At 42.2% G+C, this 14,443-nt stretch overlaps 2 protein-coding genes across 2 annotated transcripts in view; one reads left to right on the top strand and one right to left on the bottom strand.

Moving 5' to 3' along the window:
- Positions 1 to 14,443, top strand: part of LOC310732045 (uncharacterized protein) — a 195,052-nt gene that overhangs the window by 21,547 nt on the left and 159,062 nt on the right. The window lies entirely within an intron of this gene.
- The window catches only part of cskl (c-src tyrosine kinase-like), a 28,935-nt gene that overhangs the window by 9,382 nt on the left and 5,110 nt on the right, over positions 1 to 14,443 (bottom strand). The window contains exons 2-4 of the mRNA XM_083552449.1: positions 6,246 to 6,347; positions 5,461 to 5,574; positions 4,167 to 4,279 (exon numbers count right to left, since the gene is read on the bottom strand). Coding sequence (XP_083408575.1) covers positions 4,167 to 4,279; positions 5,461 to 5,574; positions 6,246 to 6,260 — 242 coding nt within the window. The 5' untranslated portion in view covers positions 6,261 to 6,347. The remainder of the gene's footprint in view (positions 1 to 4,166; positions 4,280 to 5,460; positions 5,575 to 6,245; positions 6,348 to 14,443) is intronic.

The raw sequence follows: 14,443 nt of genomic DNA, 5'->3' as shown, positions 1-14,443 counted from the left end.
TCACTCACTCACTCACTCACTCACTCACTCACTCACTCACTCACTCACTCACTCACTCACTCACTCACTCACTCACTCACTCACTCACTCACTCACTCACTCACTCACTCACTCACTCACTCACTCACTCACTCACTCAGCCTGTAAATGGAACAGAGCTGTTGGTCGTGCGCTACAGAGTGGCTGAGTCGAGTGTCAGAATCCACACTTAGTTACTGGATTAATCCGGCGAGAGCGTTGCCATAACGACGATCCAGAAAATTACTACCCCACTCAGCGCTCGCTGACATGCTAGCAAAAGTCCCTGATCCGTCTTCTCCCAAATTCCAAGATGTTCCAATAGACACTTCCACTTCCATGTCGTTACGGACATTTTACAAAGCTATGAAAGGTCCCCCGGAAAACTGCACACTTTGTAATTTTTTTCTTTCATATTTCGTTGACAATCTTCCGCTGCATCTGCACACAGCTTTACCTATGGTTTCCTGGGTTGCCAGGTCTCAGCAAAAAAAATTTCCGGTAATCTGCCACTGTATCTGCACAAAGTCTTCCCTCAGTTCGGTTGCCAGATTTCAGCTAAATTTCCTTGGGAAAAATTTCCATGAATCTGCCAATATATTCTTACAAAATCCTTCCCCAGCCGGGTTTCCAGGTCTCAGCAAAATGTCCGACTCGGATCTTTAAAATAAAAAAAAAAAAAAATAAATAAATAAATAAACTTTTGTATTATGGTGTGTTTCTATCATGCATGAAATGCATTTTCATTGTAAACAGCTGTGGTAACGCACGAGGTCAGAATAACACCAGCTGCACACCTCCGAATGTAAACAACACGATGTCTTGGCACACTGACGTATGAAGGTCGGTGCTCCCTGTGACAGTGCGTGCGGTCTTGTGCTGCCCTCTGTTGGCGTGTTACAAAATTTGTCGTGAAACTTTTTGATACCTCGCAAACTCTGTGTATTGAGTGTTTTTAGGTGCTCCCATGGAACTGCCTGGTTTTTATTACTCCTGAATAAAGTCTGCTTCTTTTTCAAGACAGACCTGAAATTATTTTCTTATTTTCACTTCCAATGTGCAACTAAATCTGCAACAATAATTTTTTTCTACTAAATAATTTTTTGCGAAAAAGCATCGAGGAAATTATTTGTCGAAAACGTAACTACACGCAGAGCACTGTGTTTCCCCACGGACCGCTATTACTGGTGCACCACCTGCTAAACTCTGGAGAGCTCTGCACAGGTTAATGTAGAAGACGCTGCAGAATGAAAACGGTGGAACGGGGAAAAAAACAGCGAGGGGGAGAAGAATTTGATCGAAGAAAATGACAACGTTTCCAAAGTTTGTGATCATTTCAAACTAAAACAAAGAAAACACAATAGTGTGTTTACCCCCCCCCCCTTTTTTTTTGTGTAATTCGAAATAGATTAATATTTTGATTCATATATATGTTTTTGCATTTGAATGTAATATAGCAAGTAACTGCACTAAGTGGGTTTGGTTTTCACAGATGTTCTTGTGTGCAATTTCAGCAAAAAAATAAAAAATTCTAAAAAGAAAACAGATGATGTTCATTTTAAGATAATTTTCTCTCGTATATTCAGTATCGCTCTTTAACAAAGAAAAAGTTCTTCTTATCCGATTACTCGATAAATCGATGGATTAATCGTTAGAATACTTGATCACTTAAATAATCGTTATCTGCAGCCCAAATTACGATTATTACTATTTTTTATTTTGCATAAAAGATCATAGAAAATCAACAAGCTAATTTGTAACCTAGCAACAAAAACAACTAATACAACTGAGAGCTCAGAAAGTCCAGTAATGACCTACAGTGCGAGAGTGACAAGAAAAGAGAAGAGATGCAGGAAAGAGAGAGACACAAAGCGAAGAGATATTCAGAAAAACCGAGAGAGAGAGAGAGAGAGAGAGAGAGAGAGAGAGAGAGAGAGAAAGTAACAGAACAAGTCAGACAGAAATACAGGGAGAGTTAAACTGAAAAAAAAGACATAAAAAAAAGAGAGATACGGAGAGAGTCAAACAGAGAGACAGAGATCAGACAGATATGAGAAGAGAGACAAACTGAAAGGCGATACAAAGAGAGAAAAACAGTAACGAGATATAGGGACGGATACAAAGAAATTGAAAGGGGGACAGGACAAAAATAATAGATGGAAAGAGAGACAGACAGAAATAAGAAATAAAAAAAGAGATAGAAAGAGAAAGACAAACAGAAAATAGACAACGAGAGAAATAAACAAGGGATATGGGTAGCGCCATAAAACTAGAGAGAAAGGTCAACAGAAGTGAGATGAAGGGAGAGCGAAAAATTTAAATAGAGACAGAAAGAAACAAGAGGCAGGGACAGAGAGTGTGAGAACGAGAGAAGAAGAGAGATGTTAAAGATACAAAAAGAGAGATAAGCTGAGAGAAAGAGTGAGAGAGAATGGAGAGATGCAGAAAGAGAGAAGAAGTGAGTGGGATAAAGAGATAGAAAGAGAGATAGAAAGAAAGCTGGGAAAGTCCAGTTAAGTCACATTTACTCTGAATGTGAAAATGCTGAATGTGCGAAAGCCTTGGAAGTGAAAAGATTTCAGTTCGTCTCTCAGAATACAGAAGCCATTTTTTTTTTAGCAGCAGTTCAGAGAAACAGCGAGATGCTGGAGGGGGTGAGGAGAGTAGAGGAGAGGGGAGGAGGGGGTGAGGAGAGAAGAATGCTGGGAAGGATGTCGATGTGACGGATGAAGCAACGCGAGGCTTCACACGGAGACAGATTTCCAGACACCACAGGCTCAGCGGCTTGGGATCAGACTGCGGTGGTCGAAATGATGCTCTTTCAGCTGCAAAGTTGCTCCGTGTCAAGTAATTAAAGCTCAAGATTCACTGTGTGTGTGTGTGTGTGTGTGTGTGTGTGTGTGTGTGTGTGTGTGTGTGTGTGTGTGTGTGTGTGTGTGTGTGAGAGAAGGTCCCTCCTCTGGGAGTTGCTCAGACACTGGATGCTCAGAGGGAAGCTGTTTGCTGCAGACTTGAGTTGATTAGATCAGTGTGCCTGCATTCTTTAAAGGCACGCTCATCCTAGATACACAATACAACACACACACACACACACACACACACACACACACACACACACACACACAGTCCAAAGTATTGGGACACCTGACTTCACCAGCCATATGTGGTTCTTCCCCAAACTGTTCCTCAAAGAGGTCATGTTTCATGAAAGTTCTCCCTTCACTTGAACTAGGACACACCATCACGCTACACAAAGCAAACTCCATGAAGATGTGCATTACATGATTTGGAAAATGTGGAAGATCTCCTGCTATAAAGCTCTGACCTCAACCGCATTGAACACCTTTGGAATGAACTCACCGACATCAGTACCTGACTTTATTATAATTATTAGCAGATGCGCTATACTTATATTATTTTAGAACCTTTGTGACCGATATTTATGTACTACTCGCTTAACTGTTTCTCGAACATGTTCTCCACTACTGAGACCAAGGGGTGGCCTGAGAATCACATAGAATATAGATTAACATGGCAGAGGTAGAGCTGCAACTTCCTGAAAACAGAACAGGAAAAGAAACTAAATGTGGAATGGGATGCTGAGTCGATGTATACACCCTTTATAGTGTTCAGCATTTTAGGCGTGTGTGTATATATATATATATATATATATATATATATATATATATATATATATATATATATATATATATATATATAAAAAGATGAATATGACTAAAATATCATATCACTACGGCAAAGTGGACGTGTGGGACAGAAACGTGTCTCTCCCCTCCTACAGTAAACGGAAGATTTTCCTTCCATCGCTTTGATGCCACCAAGCCATTGCTCAAACTGAGTCAAAATCTGCCCCATGGCACACAGACGCCCGGGGAAGAGCGAAATGTTAACCATCAAGAAAAGAATGCACATGACATGGTCATGAATAATGAAGAGAAGTAGGACAAAAAGCTCTGTGACTTTGATGAACTTGTATAATTAGGGGACGCATGAAAGCACGATGAAAAGGTGGCGCAGATGAAAGTCATGCATCATGAATCATCTGGAATGTAGAATCACAGTTTGCTAATCACTTCGTGCACTGATGAGCCAAATTGAGAGACGAGAGAGAGAGAGAGCGCACTCACGGCATCAGGCTCAGCTTCCCTCCTGACTTTACTCCTTCTCGTTTCTGCACGTAGTTGGCAGGGATTGTTCCCTCCTTCCCCACCGTGTTCTTTGCTTTGTACCAGTTGGGATCCTGTGGAAACGTAAACGGAGCTTACATTCATTGCATCCAAACATAAACAAAGTGTCATTAAAAAAAAAGTTCAATAAAGAGAGACTGCAAACCAAACAATAAAGAAAAAAAAAAACGATGCATTTCAAGAACGTTATACTGCGATTTCCTAATGACATTTAAAGTGCTGACACATTTTTCAGTCGTCATAACGTCATGAGTACCGAATTTGACAATTTCCCAGGTATTACTGTATCTCATTTGTGCAGTTGAAGGTTAGGGCCTTGCCCAAGGGCCCAGCTATGGCAGCTTGGTGGTGCTGGGATTGGAACTCACGACCTTCCGATTTTAAATAGAGGTCGACCGATTCATTGGTTTTGGCAATTAATCAGCACCGGTAGATAATTGCTGGAAAAAAATGAGCAAAAATCTATACCGATAGTTTTTCCGGGTTGCGTCTCGTACTGGAGCGGCTGAGAAGGTCCGCTGTTATTTCAAGAGTGGCCTTTAGAGGCTTTTATTATATAATATAAGGGATGTGTTGGCACAGTGAATAAGAGTGAACTTTGGATCAAAAGATCATGAGTTCTAATGCCCAACACCACCAAGCTGTCACTGCTGGGCCCTTATGCAAGGTACTTAAACCTCAAATGCTCAGTTGTAAATCGCTCTGGATAAGGGCGTCTGCCAAACGCCATAAATGTAATAATTATTCTTATTGATTACCATTTAGCACATTTTAATGATTCAGTATTGCTTTTTTTTTTTTTTTTAAGTTATAAATTGCAATCTATTATACATGTTTTAGTTTTTTATTTTATCCAGTATCCATTTTCCAGTTACCTCTACCCCATAATAAGTTGCATATCTGATGATTCTCCCATGCAAAAAAAGAAAACAAATATGCAAAGAAAGCTATAAAAGGCTGCAGGTCAAAGCGGTAGAAAGTTTACAGATGGTAAAAGTTTGGAGATGGTGAGATAATAGACGGTGCTAGATATAGCTCGTGATTGCTGAAGCATCAACAAACCCACAAATCATTCAAGCATACATCCATTCTCGAGTTTGAACCCGTTTCACACCATTTTGCATGTGAGAAATAATTTATTTTTTTATAGAATCTGATGTATAATTTTGCAGAAGAAATTCCTGCCCCCCCCCCCCCCCCCCAACTCTAACCCCGTTTCTGTGCTGATCGCTACCTTAGTAACGCCGATGATGCTGAGGACGTCTCCTTTAGAGAAGGGCAGATCATGCTCTGTGGTGCCCTGGAAGTTATACTTAGCCACACACTCCGTACCCGGCGGCCATGGCGTCTGCACAGAGGGAAGAGGAAGCAGAGGAATGAGCTTATACATGCACAACATATCCTTTTACTCGTTTTCACATTACTGTATGTTCTAAACATGCAATGTGCTACATCTACAGAACCTGTGTATATTATAAACATGTTACTTATGTGTACATACATGTGATTAATACCGTATGAGGTCTATGCAACGAGTCATAAGTTACATGCTATAAAAGGTTATTTGTTTGTAATAATACCGTAGTATATAAACATGTAATATGCTGTGCAAGTGTTATAAGATACAAGTAATATGTAGACATATTGTATATGCGTATAAATTTAGTAAATTGTATATGGGGAGTCCCAGACACACACACACACACACACACACCCCCTCTTCTTATACTGTTATGCCGTGCGCGAACACTTCAGACACGCGATGTGGAAAAACCCTGATCCGCTTAATCACCCCCCCAAAAACCAATTGATTCGCATTCATTTAAATCGCATTTAAATTAACGAAAATCAAAAACGTCTCGTTTCCTGAAAACGCGTTCAAGTGCTTCAGCAAAGGGCGAGACGCAGCAGATGAACCGGATAAGTCGTGGTGCACATTGCTCTTTCACTACTAAAGGATGCGTGCAGGACACATGCATCACTGCTCAGGATTGTGTGTGTGTGTGTGTGTGTGTGTACCTGTAGCCCAGACATTGTGTCAGGGAAGGGGAGGAGGAGGAGGAGGGGGGGGGGTCACAGTCTCCTCACACAGGTGTCACAGGGTATCAGGTAGCATCAGAGCTGAGGAGAAACACACACACACACACACACACACACACACACACACACACACACACACACACACACACACACACACACACACACACACGTTAAAGCTCAAAGATGGGGAACATGGACACATCCTGCACCTTTCGTAACCCAGAGGTGATTTTCCCTTCATGCACGTTTACTGTGTGAGCTGAAGTTAATAAACTGCACGTGTCTGATCGACGCAAGAACAACGTACAGGAGGTACGCTTCACTGCAGCTGCTCGGCTGAGACATAACGAACCTGCGCAACCTTTTCCTCCCCGGGGGCATGCGCACACACACACACCTGACTGTCTATCCTTCAGCATTTTTGACCAGTAGGACAGACTGATAATAGAAGAGCACTACTGTGACAGATGATAATACAATATTTACAATAATTAAATGTACACAAACTCGTTTAAAGGAATCTTGAATATCTGTTTTTGCCTATCGTCATACAGGGAAAAAAAGTAATAACGTTTGTAAATTTTTTATAAAACAAATTAATAAATAAAATCGATCTGTATAAAACAATGACTCAAACTCTCAAAAGGAGACATTTCATCCTGCTCTACATTAAAAGATTTCTTCAGAGCACACTCTGAGGTGGTCAGGCTTTGAGCGCCGATGCGCGTCATGGGAGCGGAGACAAGTGGTCCCTCGCTGGCTTCCTGCCATGAACAGGAAGTGAAAGTCAAAATGACTGTGGCAGCTGACGCAGAGTTTCCATCCCTCAACATGCTGATTGGGTTCGGGTTGAGAACGATGGAGGGGGCAAGATGTGGCACCTAATACACCGCAAGACGCCTACTTGTGACATGTAACCAAGAAGACACCCCCCCCCCCCCCCCACACACACACACACAAAAAAAGAAACTCGGAGAGATTTGAAAATTCAGCTTGTAAGACGAGTAGCACAAAGTAGCAAAAGAAGGCTAAAAAACAGCTTTGGAGTGTGTGTGTGTGTGTGTGTGTGTGTGTGTGTGTGTGTGTGTGTGCATGCGTGCGTGTGTGTGCGCGCGTGTTCCTGACATTCGTGCAGAAACAGGAAATGCTCTACTTGCGGACTGCTGCAAAAGGACGCAAGCCAAAAATAGAGCAGTCCTCTGTGTGTGTGTGTGTGTGTGTGTGTGTGTGTGTAATTCAGAGTGATAAAAAGTAGTAACAGCTGAAAGATATAATTTTTTTTCACATTTGATAAAAACAAACAAGTAAATAAAAAAATTAACATTTTGGAAAAAAACAAAAACGGGATAAAAATTTGTGACCTTGATGCAACAACAAAAAAAAAAACGACCAACTTCCTCCTTGCCGTTTATTCTTTTGCAGATCGTTAGAAGTATTTTTGACAGGAGCAGGAAAGACTCTGGCGAGCGTTCACAGATGATATCGGTCACCCGAAAGAGATGCTGCGTGATCCTTTTGCGTATCAGGATCACGGAGAGAAAGTAAATCTGGGTCAGGACGGAGCGCGGTTTTTCTTTTGGCATCGTTGTGCGTTTAAAAATCACCATCGGTGAAGCTTTTCTCCTGATGCCGTGCAGCTCAGAACACAGGTGAAGTGTGTTTTCATGCTCGGTTGTTTTCAGCGTGACGAATGATTCACATTTCCTGTAGACAGTCTGAGTGAGCGGCAGGTCAAACGTCAGAGGAACATCATCCATATTTATGATGTGGTGCGGCCCGATTCAGTGGGAGCGCATCTGATTTAATATAAAGAGTTTCATTGGTTCACCTGAATCCGTTCAGCAATTTCATTGGTCTAATGTTCAGTTTTTTGTCTTGAATCTTGTGAAACCGGGAAAAACACAGGAAAAATCCATAAATTAGCCGCTTCGTTGTTTAAGCCGCGGGGTTCAAAGTGTGGGAAAAAAGTTGCAGCTTATAGCCTGGAAAATACGGTACCTGGAGAAGAAAAACAAACACACACCAGCTGTAACTGTGAAAGCGTGTTCCTGCACAGAGTTTGCATTGTGTGGTTTACACCGAAAATATGAAAATGTGACCTTAATGACTATGCAAATCCACACAGGCACGGTGAAGACCAGCCTCACGTCTCAGGAGCTTCACATAAACATCTACACTACACGGGCAAACATTTGTGGACTCCTGACTATAAGATTTCAGCGTTCTCGTTCAACATTGAATCCATTTTCTGTTATAATAATCTCTACTCTACTCTACTGGGAAGATGCTCCACTAGACTTTGGAGTGTGCTGGTGGAGATTCCTTCAGCCACAAGGATGTTAGTAAAGTCAGGTACTAATGGAGGTGAGGTGAGGAGTCCTGGGGTGCAGTCAGCTGATTAATGTTGAGGTCAGAACTCCATAGCAGGAGATCTTCCACTCCAACTCATGTATCTTCATAATTGTCATGCTGGAACAGGTTTGGGTCTCGAAGTTCAAGTGAAGGGAAAGTTTTGCGCTGCAGGATCCAAAGCTGTCCTATAAAACTGCACGACTCCGACTCTGTGGCACCAGTTCGGAGAAAAACCACACATGGCTGGAAAAAGGCAGGTGTCCGTATATTTTTGGCAACAGAGTGTTGACCGTACGCAGAAACGTGCCGAGTCTGGATTGCGGTGAAGCTCCGGACGCGTCACATTCAACTCAGCCGTGATTAGGGTTGCAAAGTAGCGGAAATTATCCGATAAATTTCCTCATCTTCGGAATTTTGGAAATATTCCGATTTGGAAATTTACCAGGAATTTTTGTGGGAATTTCTGGGAGTTAGTTAGAAATGTGGGGAAATGTATATGAACTGTATCATATGCAAAATTAAATATAAACATTTTGTTTGGTCATAAGCTGCCATGCATGCAAACTAATACAGATTTTAAAAAATATTATTTTTAATTGATTTAATTCGTATAGTTTTGTCGAACAGTAGTTTACACACATAATTAAGTTTTAAACATAAATGCATGTAATATATATGTAATTTACGTGAATACTCGCCAAGACGGATATTTTTTGGCATTATTTTGTGTGCAGGATTTTAGAAATGGTGTGTGTTATGTGATGGATGAATACACAGTGTATGCGGGGGGCGTGGCCTTGCAATAAGCCTGCTGTTGATTGGTGAATGTGCAGGTAGAATATCTACTGAAAATTAATTCCCAGTTTATTGCTTTTATTTCCCATGGAACGTTTCCGGTCTTGGAAATTCCTGGAACTTTGCAACCCAGGCTGTGATTGGTTAGTGTCAGATGATATACAAAATTATATACAAATGAATGGGGGAAGGGGGGGAGTGAGTGAGACGGACAGAATACGAGAGACACTGAGAAAGAAATGGGGAGAAAAAGAGAGTGTAAAAAAAGAAAAACAGACATGGAGAGATTGACAGACTGGCGGAGGGTGAGAGAGTAGTGGAATGAGATATGGTCAGAAACGAGGAAAAAAGGTGAAAGAATTAGAGAAAGATGGTGTGAGAGAGGATGTAAGAGACAGTGAAAAAGAAAGAGAGCTATACAGAGAGAGACTGTGATAAGGAGAAAAAGGGACAGTGAAAGAGAAAGAGAGAGAGAGAGAGGGAGAGGGAGAGAGAGAGAGAACAGGAAATTCTTGTTGTAGATGGAGTAAAAAAGGAATGCAAGTTGTGAGAAGGAGGACTGTGAGAGTGAAGAAAAAGAAAGGAGGGAGAACAGCACACATGTTGGAGTTCCCTGATCGAACACACACACACACACACACACACACACACACACACACACACACACACACACACACACACACACACACTAAGGAAGGCATTTGAGGGAAATTAAAGTCACTTCATTCAGCACAATACTGAGACGGACCCTGAGGCAGAGGGCTGCAACTACCACACTTCCTCTTACAGGCTTCTCACCTCAAATCTCCCCCACCTCCTCCTCCTCATCATCATTCTCCTCCTCCTCATCATCATCATTATCCTCCTCCCCACCATAATTATCATCCTCCTCCTTATAATTATATAATCTTCCCCTCTTCATCATCATTCTCCTCCTCCTTACCACAATTATCATCATCCTCCTCCTTATAATTATATAATCTTCCCCTCTTCATCATCATTCTCCTCCTCCTCACCACAATTATCATCATCCTCCTCCTTATAATTATATAATCTTCCCCTCTTCATCATCATTCTCCTCCTCCCCACCATCCTCCTTTTTACCACAATTATCATCATCCTCCTCATAATTATATAACCCTCCCCTCCTCATCATAATCATCCTCGTTATAATCATCCTCACCACCACCACCGTAATCTCGAGAATCCTTACCTCCATCATCATCATCCTCACCACCACCATCATAATCATCCTCCTACTCGTCATCATGAGAGGTTGTTACTCCATGTGGATATTAAATTCGTCTCAACACAGCTCTTTCAATTTCCATTGAACAGAATGAGTACAATCAACAGAGAGCGAGAGAGCGAGAGAGCGAGAGAGTGAGTGAGTGAGTGAGTAGTGCATCAGTGTGGATTTCTGCAGATGGAGAGAATAAGCAATGAGCCGCTTTGCAGTTCAGCACTGAAATCAACATGTATCTAGAAAGGAAGGAAAAGGAAAAAGAGCATAAGAGAAAAAAAAAACAAAAAAACAAAAAGAGATAAAAAGACATTTTTACACTTTTTTTTTTTTTTTTACACACACACACACACACACACACACACACACACACACACACACACACACACACAAACACACACACGAGTAATACATTTTATTAGTGGCCCTGAGCTGCTGTCTTCCAGAAATGGAATGATGTCAGTAATGAAATAAAACATGGAGAGTAGATGAAACAGTCTTCACACACTGGGACACTGGGACACGCAGTCTTCCTGAGACATCCTCCTCCTCATTATACTCATCCTTCTCCTCCTTTTCATATTCATTATCATGTACATCCTCCTGATCCCACTTCTTTATACTCCTCCACTTCACACTTGTCCTCCTCCTCATCATCCTCTTCTCCATTATACTAATTATCAATCCTCATATTCCTCATCATCCTAATAATCTCACTCTCCCCTGTCAATCACCGAGCCACTATCTAATCATGAATGCTTTTGTTAGAGTTACTCTGGCCTGAGATACGGAGTACAAACATCTGCAACAAGTGCAGAAATGATCCGAGTGTAAACAGCTCTAATCAAACGCACTTGGTCGATGGAAAAACCTGTCCTGCTCCACCCTCTCGCTCTTCACACGGCCTCGTTACGAATGATCCCACCCTCTTTGATCGCGAGCGTATTCTACTAATAAGTCTGGTCTCTTCACGCAGATGTGCAGATAACGTGCACATTTACCTCACCCCAGAGATCGTTCAGGCTCATCGCGGCGTGGTGTGACTCTTCCAGGAAGTTATCCGAGATTAGATCACATGAAACCTTTATGAACACGCTGATTGCACCCCAGGCCTTCTCACCTCACCTACACCAGGACCTGACTTTACCAACACCCTTGTAGCTGAATGAATTTCACACAAACCAGATGGGGAAAATGGTATGAGTCCACAAACTTTTGGCCACGTATATGGGGAAAAACCAGTCCAAGTTGAATAGAGTTGTATCCAGTTCAGCAGTACTGAAACCACACCAGGTAGTTGGTAAGGATGCTGTGAATGCGGCGTGAACGTGTCCTTCAGCATCTCTGATGGTTTCACTCTCGCTCACGGAACTCGTGCAACACTACTGCAAGTTGCAGGATCTCAGAACTCTCATCTCGACCAGACGCCCTGAGAACCTGCCAAACACGCTGTTCTCAGCTTTCTCATCTCTGTATTAATGTATAAATGAGTGACGTTTCGGATTCAGAATCATTTCTTCAAATCCTGACATGAGCATGTGGCAACATCACACTCCATATTCACTGCATTTCCATTTTTATTTCCATTTCAACTGGATTTCCAGCGATTCCACTAGAATTCTGTTAGATTAGATTTTTATACGTTTGTGGACACCTGACTATAAGACTGGTATGTGCTTTGTAAACATCGTATTCCACATCCATCCATCTATCCATCCACTCATCCATCCATCCATCCAGCCACTCATCCATCCATCCAGCCACTCATCCATCCATCCAGCCATCCAATCACCTCTGTCTCACTCATCCATCTTTCTGCTCTTTCTACATTTCTGTTCTTTCTTCTACATGTTTCCTTTTATCAATTTACCTCGATCTACTCTTTCTGTATTTAGTTTCCCCCACTCTATCCGTCCATCTCTCGGTTTTCTTGTGTTCTTCCGATCGTATGAAAGCGTTTTACTGCACGAGTACGATTACAAACGAGATCGAATTTAATGATCGGTCAGAATCGTGAGGAAAATGTGAAGGGCGTTTATTCAGAAGCTGTAAAACACTGTGTGTGTGTGTTAGTGCACGTTTGTGCATGCGTGTGTGTGGTGTGTTAATTTGATATGACTGTGGAAAAAAAAAAATGCGGTGACTGATGACCAACGTGGAGAATAACAAACGTGCATTGTGTGGACATGTAACCATCGTCCTGCACCAAACACACGTGCGCGCGCGCGCGCACACACACACACACACACACACACACACACCACAAAGAGAGTGAGCAGCTATAAAGTTGGTTTGTATAAGTTATTTTCTTTTTACTGGGTTTGTCCTACAGGTGGAGTGTGTAGTGGACATTTCGCACTTCCTATATAGACAGACACACACACACACACACACACACACACACACACACACACACATGCTTTAGAGCTGTTCTGTTCTGTTCACACACACACACACACACACACACACACACACGTGCAAATCATCCTCATCACCCCCCCCCCATACATACACACACTCACTCTCTCTCTCTCACACACACACACACACACACACACACACACACACACACACACACACACACACACACACACACACACACACTAATTATAGCTGTTTCCCTGATCCTCTGCGGGTTTGCTCTTTATCGGGGGATTATTCCACTCTGTCGATGTCTGATCTCCATAAGCAATGTGTACATTGTGTGTGTGTGTATGTATGTATGTATGTATGTATGTATGTATGTGTGTGTGTGTGTGTGTGTGCGCGCATGCGCATGTTCTCGTCTGATAGCTGAACAAAACCCTCAAGTGGCAGTATGGCTGGCCAGATGGAGGCAGCACGCTGATTTCTTGCCTCCCATCGTCGACTCACAAAGACGCCATTCTGCTGGAAACATGCACAAAGCACAGAGCAGCTGCACACACACACACACACGCGCGCGCGCGCGCACACACACACACACACACACACACACACACACACACACACACACACACACACACACACGAGCAGAAAGACGGGTTTTGGCTCTTAGCCTCAAACGGACTCATTAGGGACACAGGACGTGGTTGTCTAAATGCATCTGAGTGGACTTGTGAGCGATGGAAGAGGGTGGAAGAGCTCCTGAAATGGTCGTGTTCTGGAATATTGGAAACACCGTTTTCTCAGTTCACGTGAAAATAATTCCAAAAAAGTAAAAAAAAAATAAAAAAATTAATAATAAAATAAAATAAAATTTTAAATCACGTGTCTCAAAAAACCCAAGTATTCGGAACGCAGGTCTGGCTAATTTAGAACCATTCAATTATCTTCCACCGCCATCATGGCATGAGTTCAAATCACAGCACCAAAAGCAAGTCCCTTAACCCTCTCGGGGTTGCAGGATCATCAGATCTTGTTCAGCTCCACCGTCTTGTGGACTTGTGGTTTTGCAGAAAGCTCTCTCTCACACACACTCCTTCTCCCACTTTTCCTGACCTAGATTTTGTAGCTGGAACAAAAACTTTTTTCTTATCTTTATCCATAATTATTGAGGTCTCACATTTCCAGCTCAAGTTCCTGACCGTTTCGTCAGAATCCAGGTCTGATCCTGAGATAAGTTTCCTGTCTGGTTCTTCATAGTCCAGGTGTGATCCTGAGCTTAGGTTCCTGTCTGGTTCTTTACGGCCCAAATCTAATTCTGAGTTCAGGTTTCATATATATATATATACACACACACACACACACACATATATACACACACACACACACACACACACACACACACACATACACCCACACACAC

Source organism: Silurus aristotelis, assembly GCF_946808225.1.
Source record: "Silurus aristotelis genome assembly, chromosome: 10".
In the NCBI taxonomy this organism is placed as follows: Eukaryota; Metazoa; Chordata; class Actinopteri; order Siluriformes; family Siluridae; genus Silurus; species Silurus aristotelis.
The sequence above is the reverse complement of the archived record's forward strand: the minus strand, read 5'-3'. Positions and strand labels throughout refer to the sequence as shown.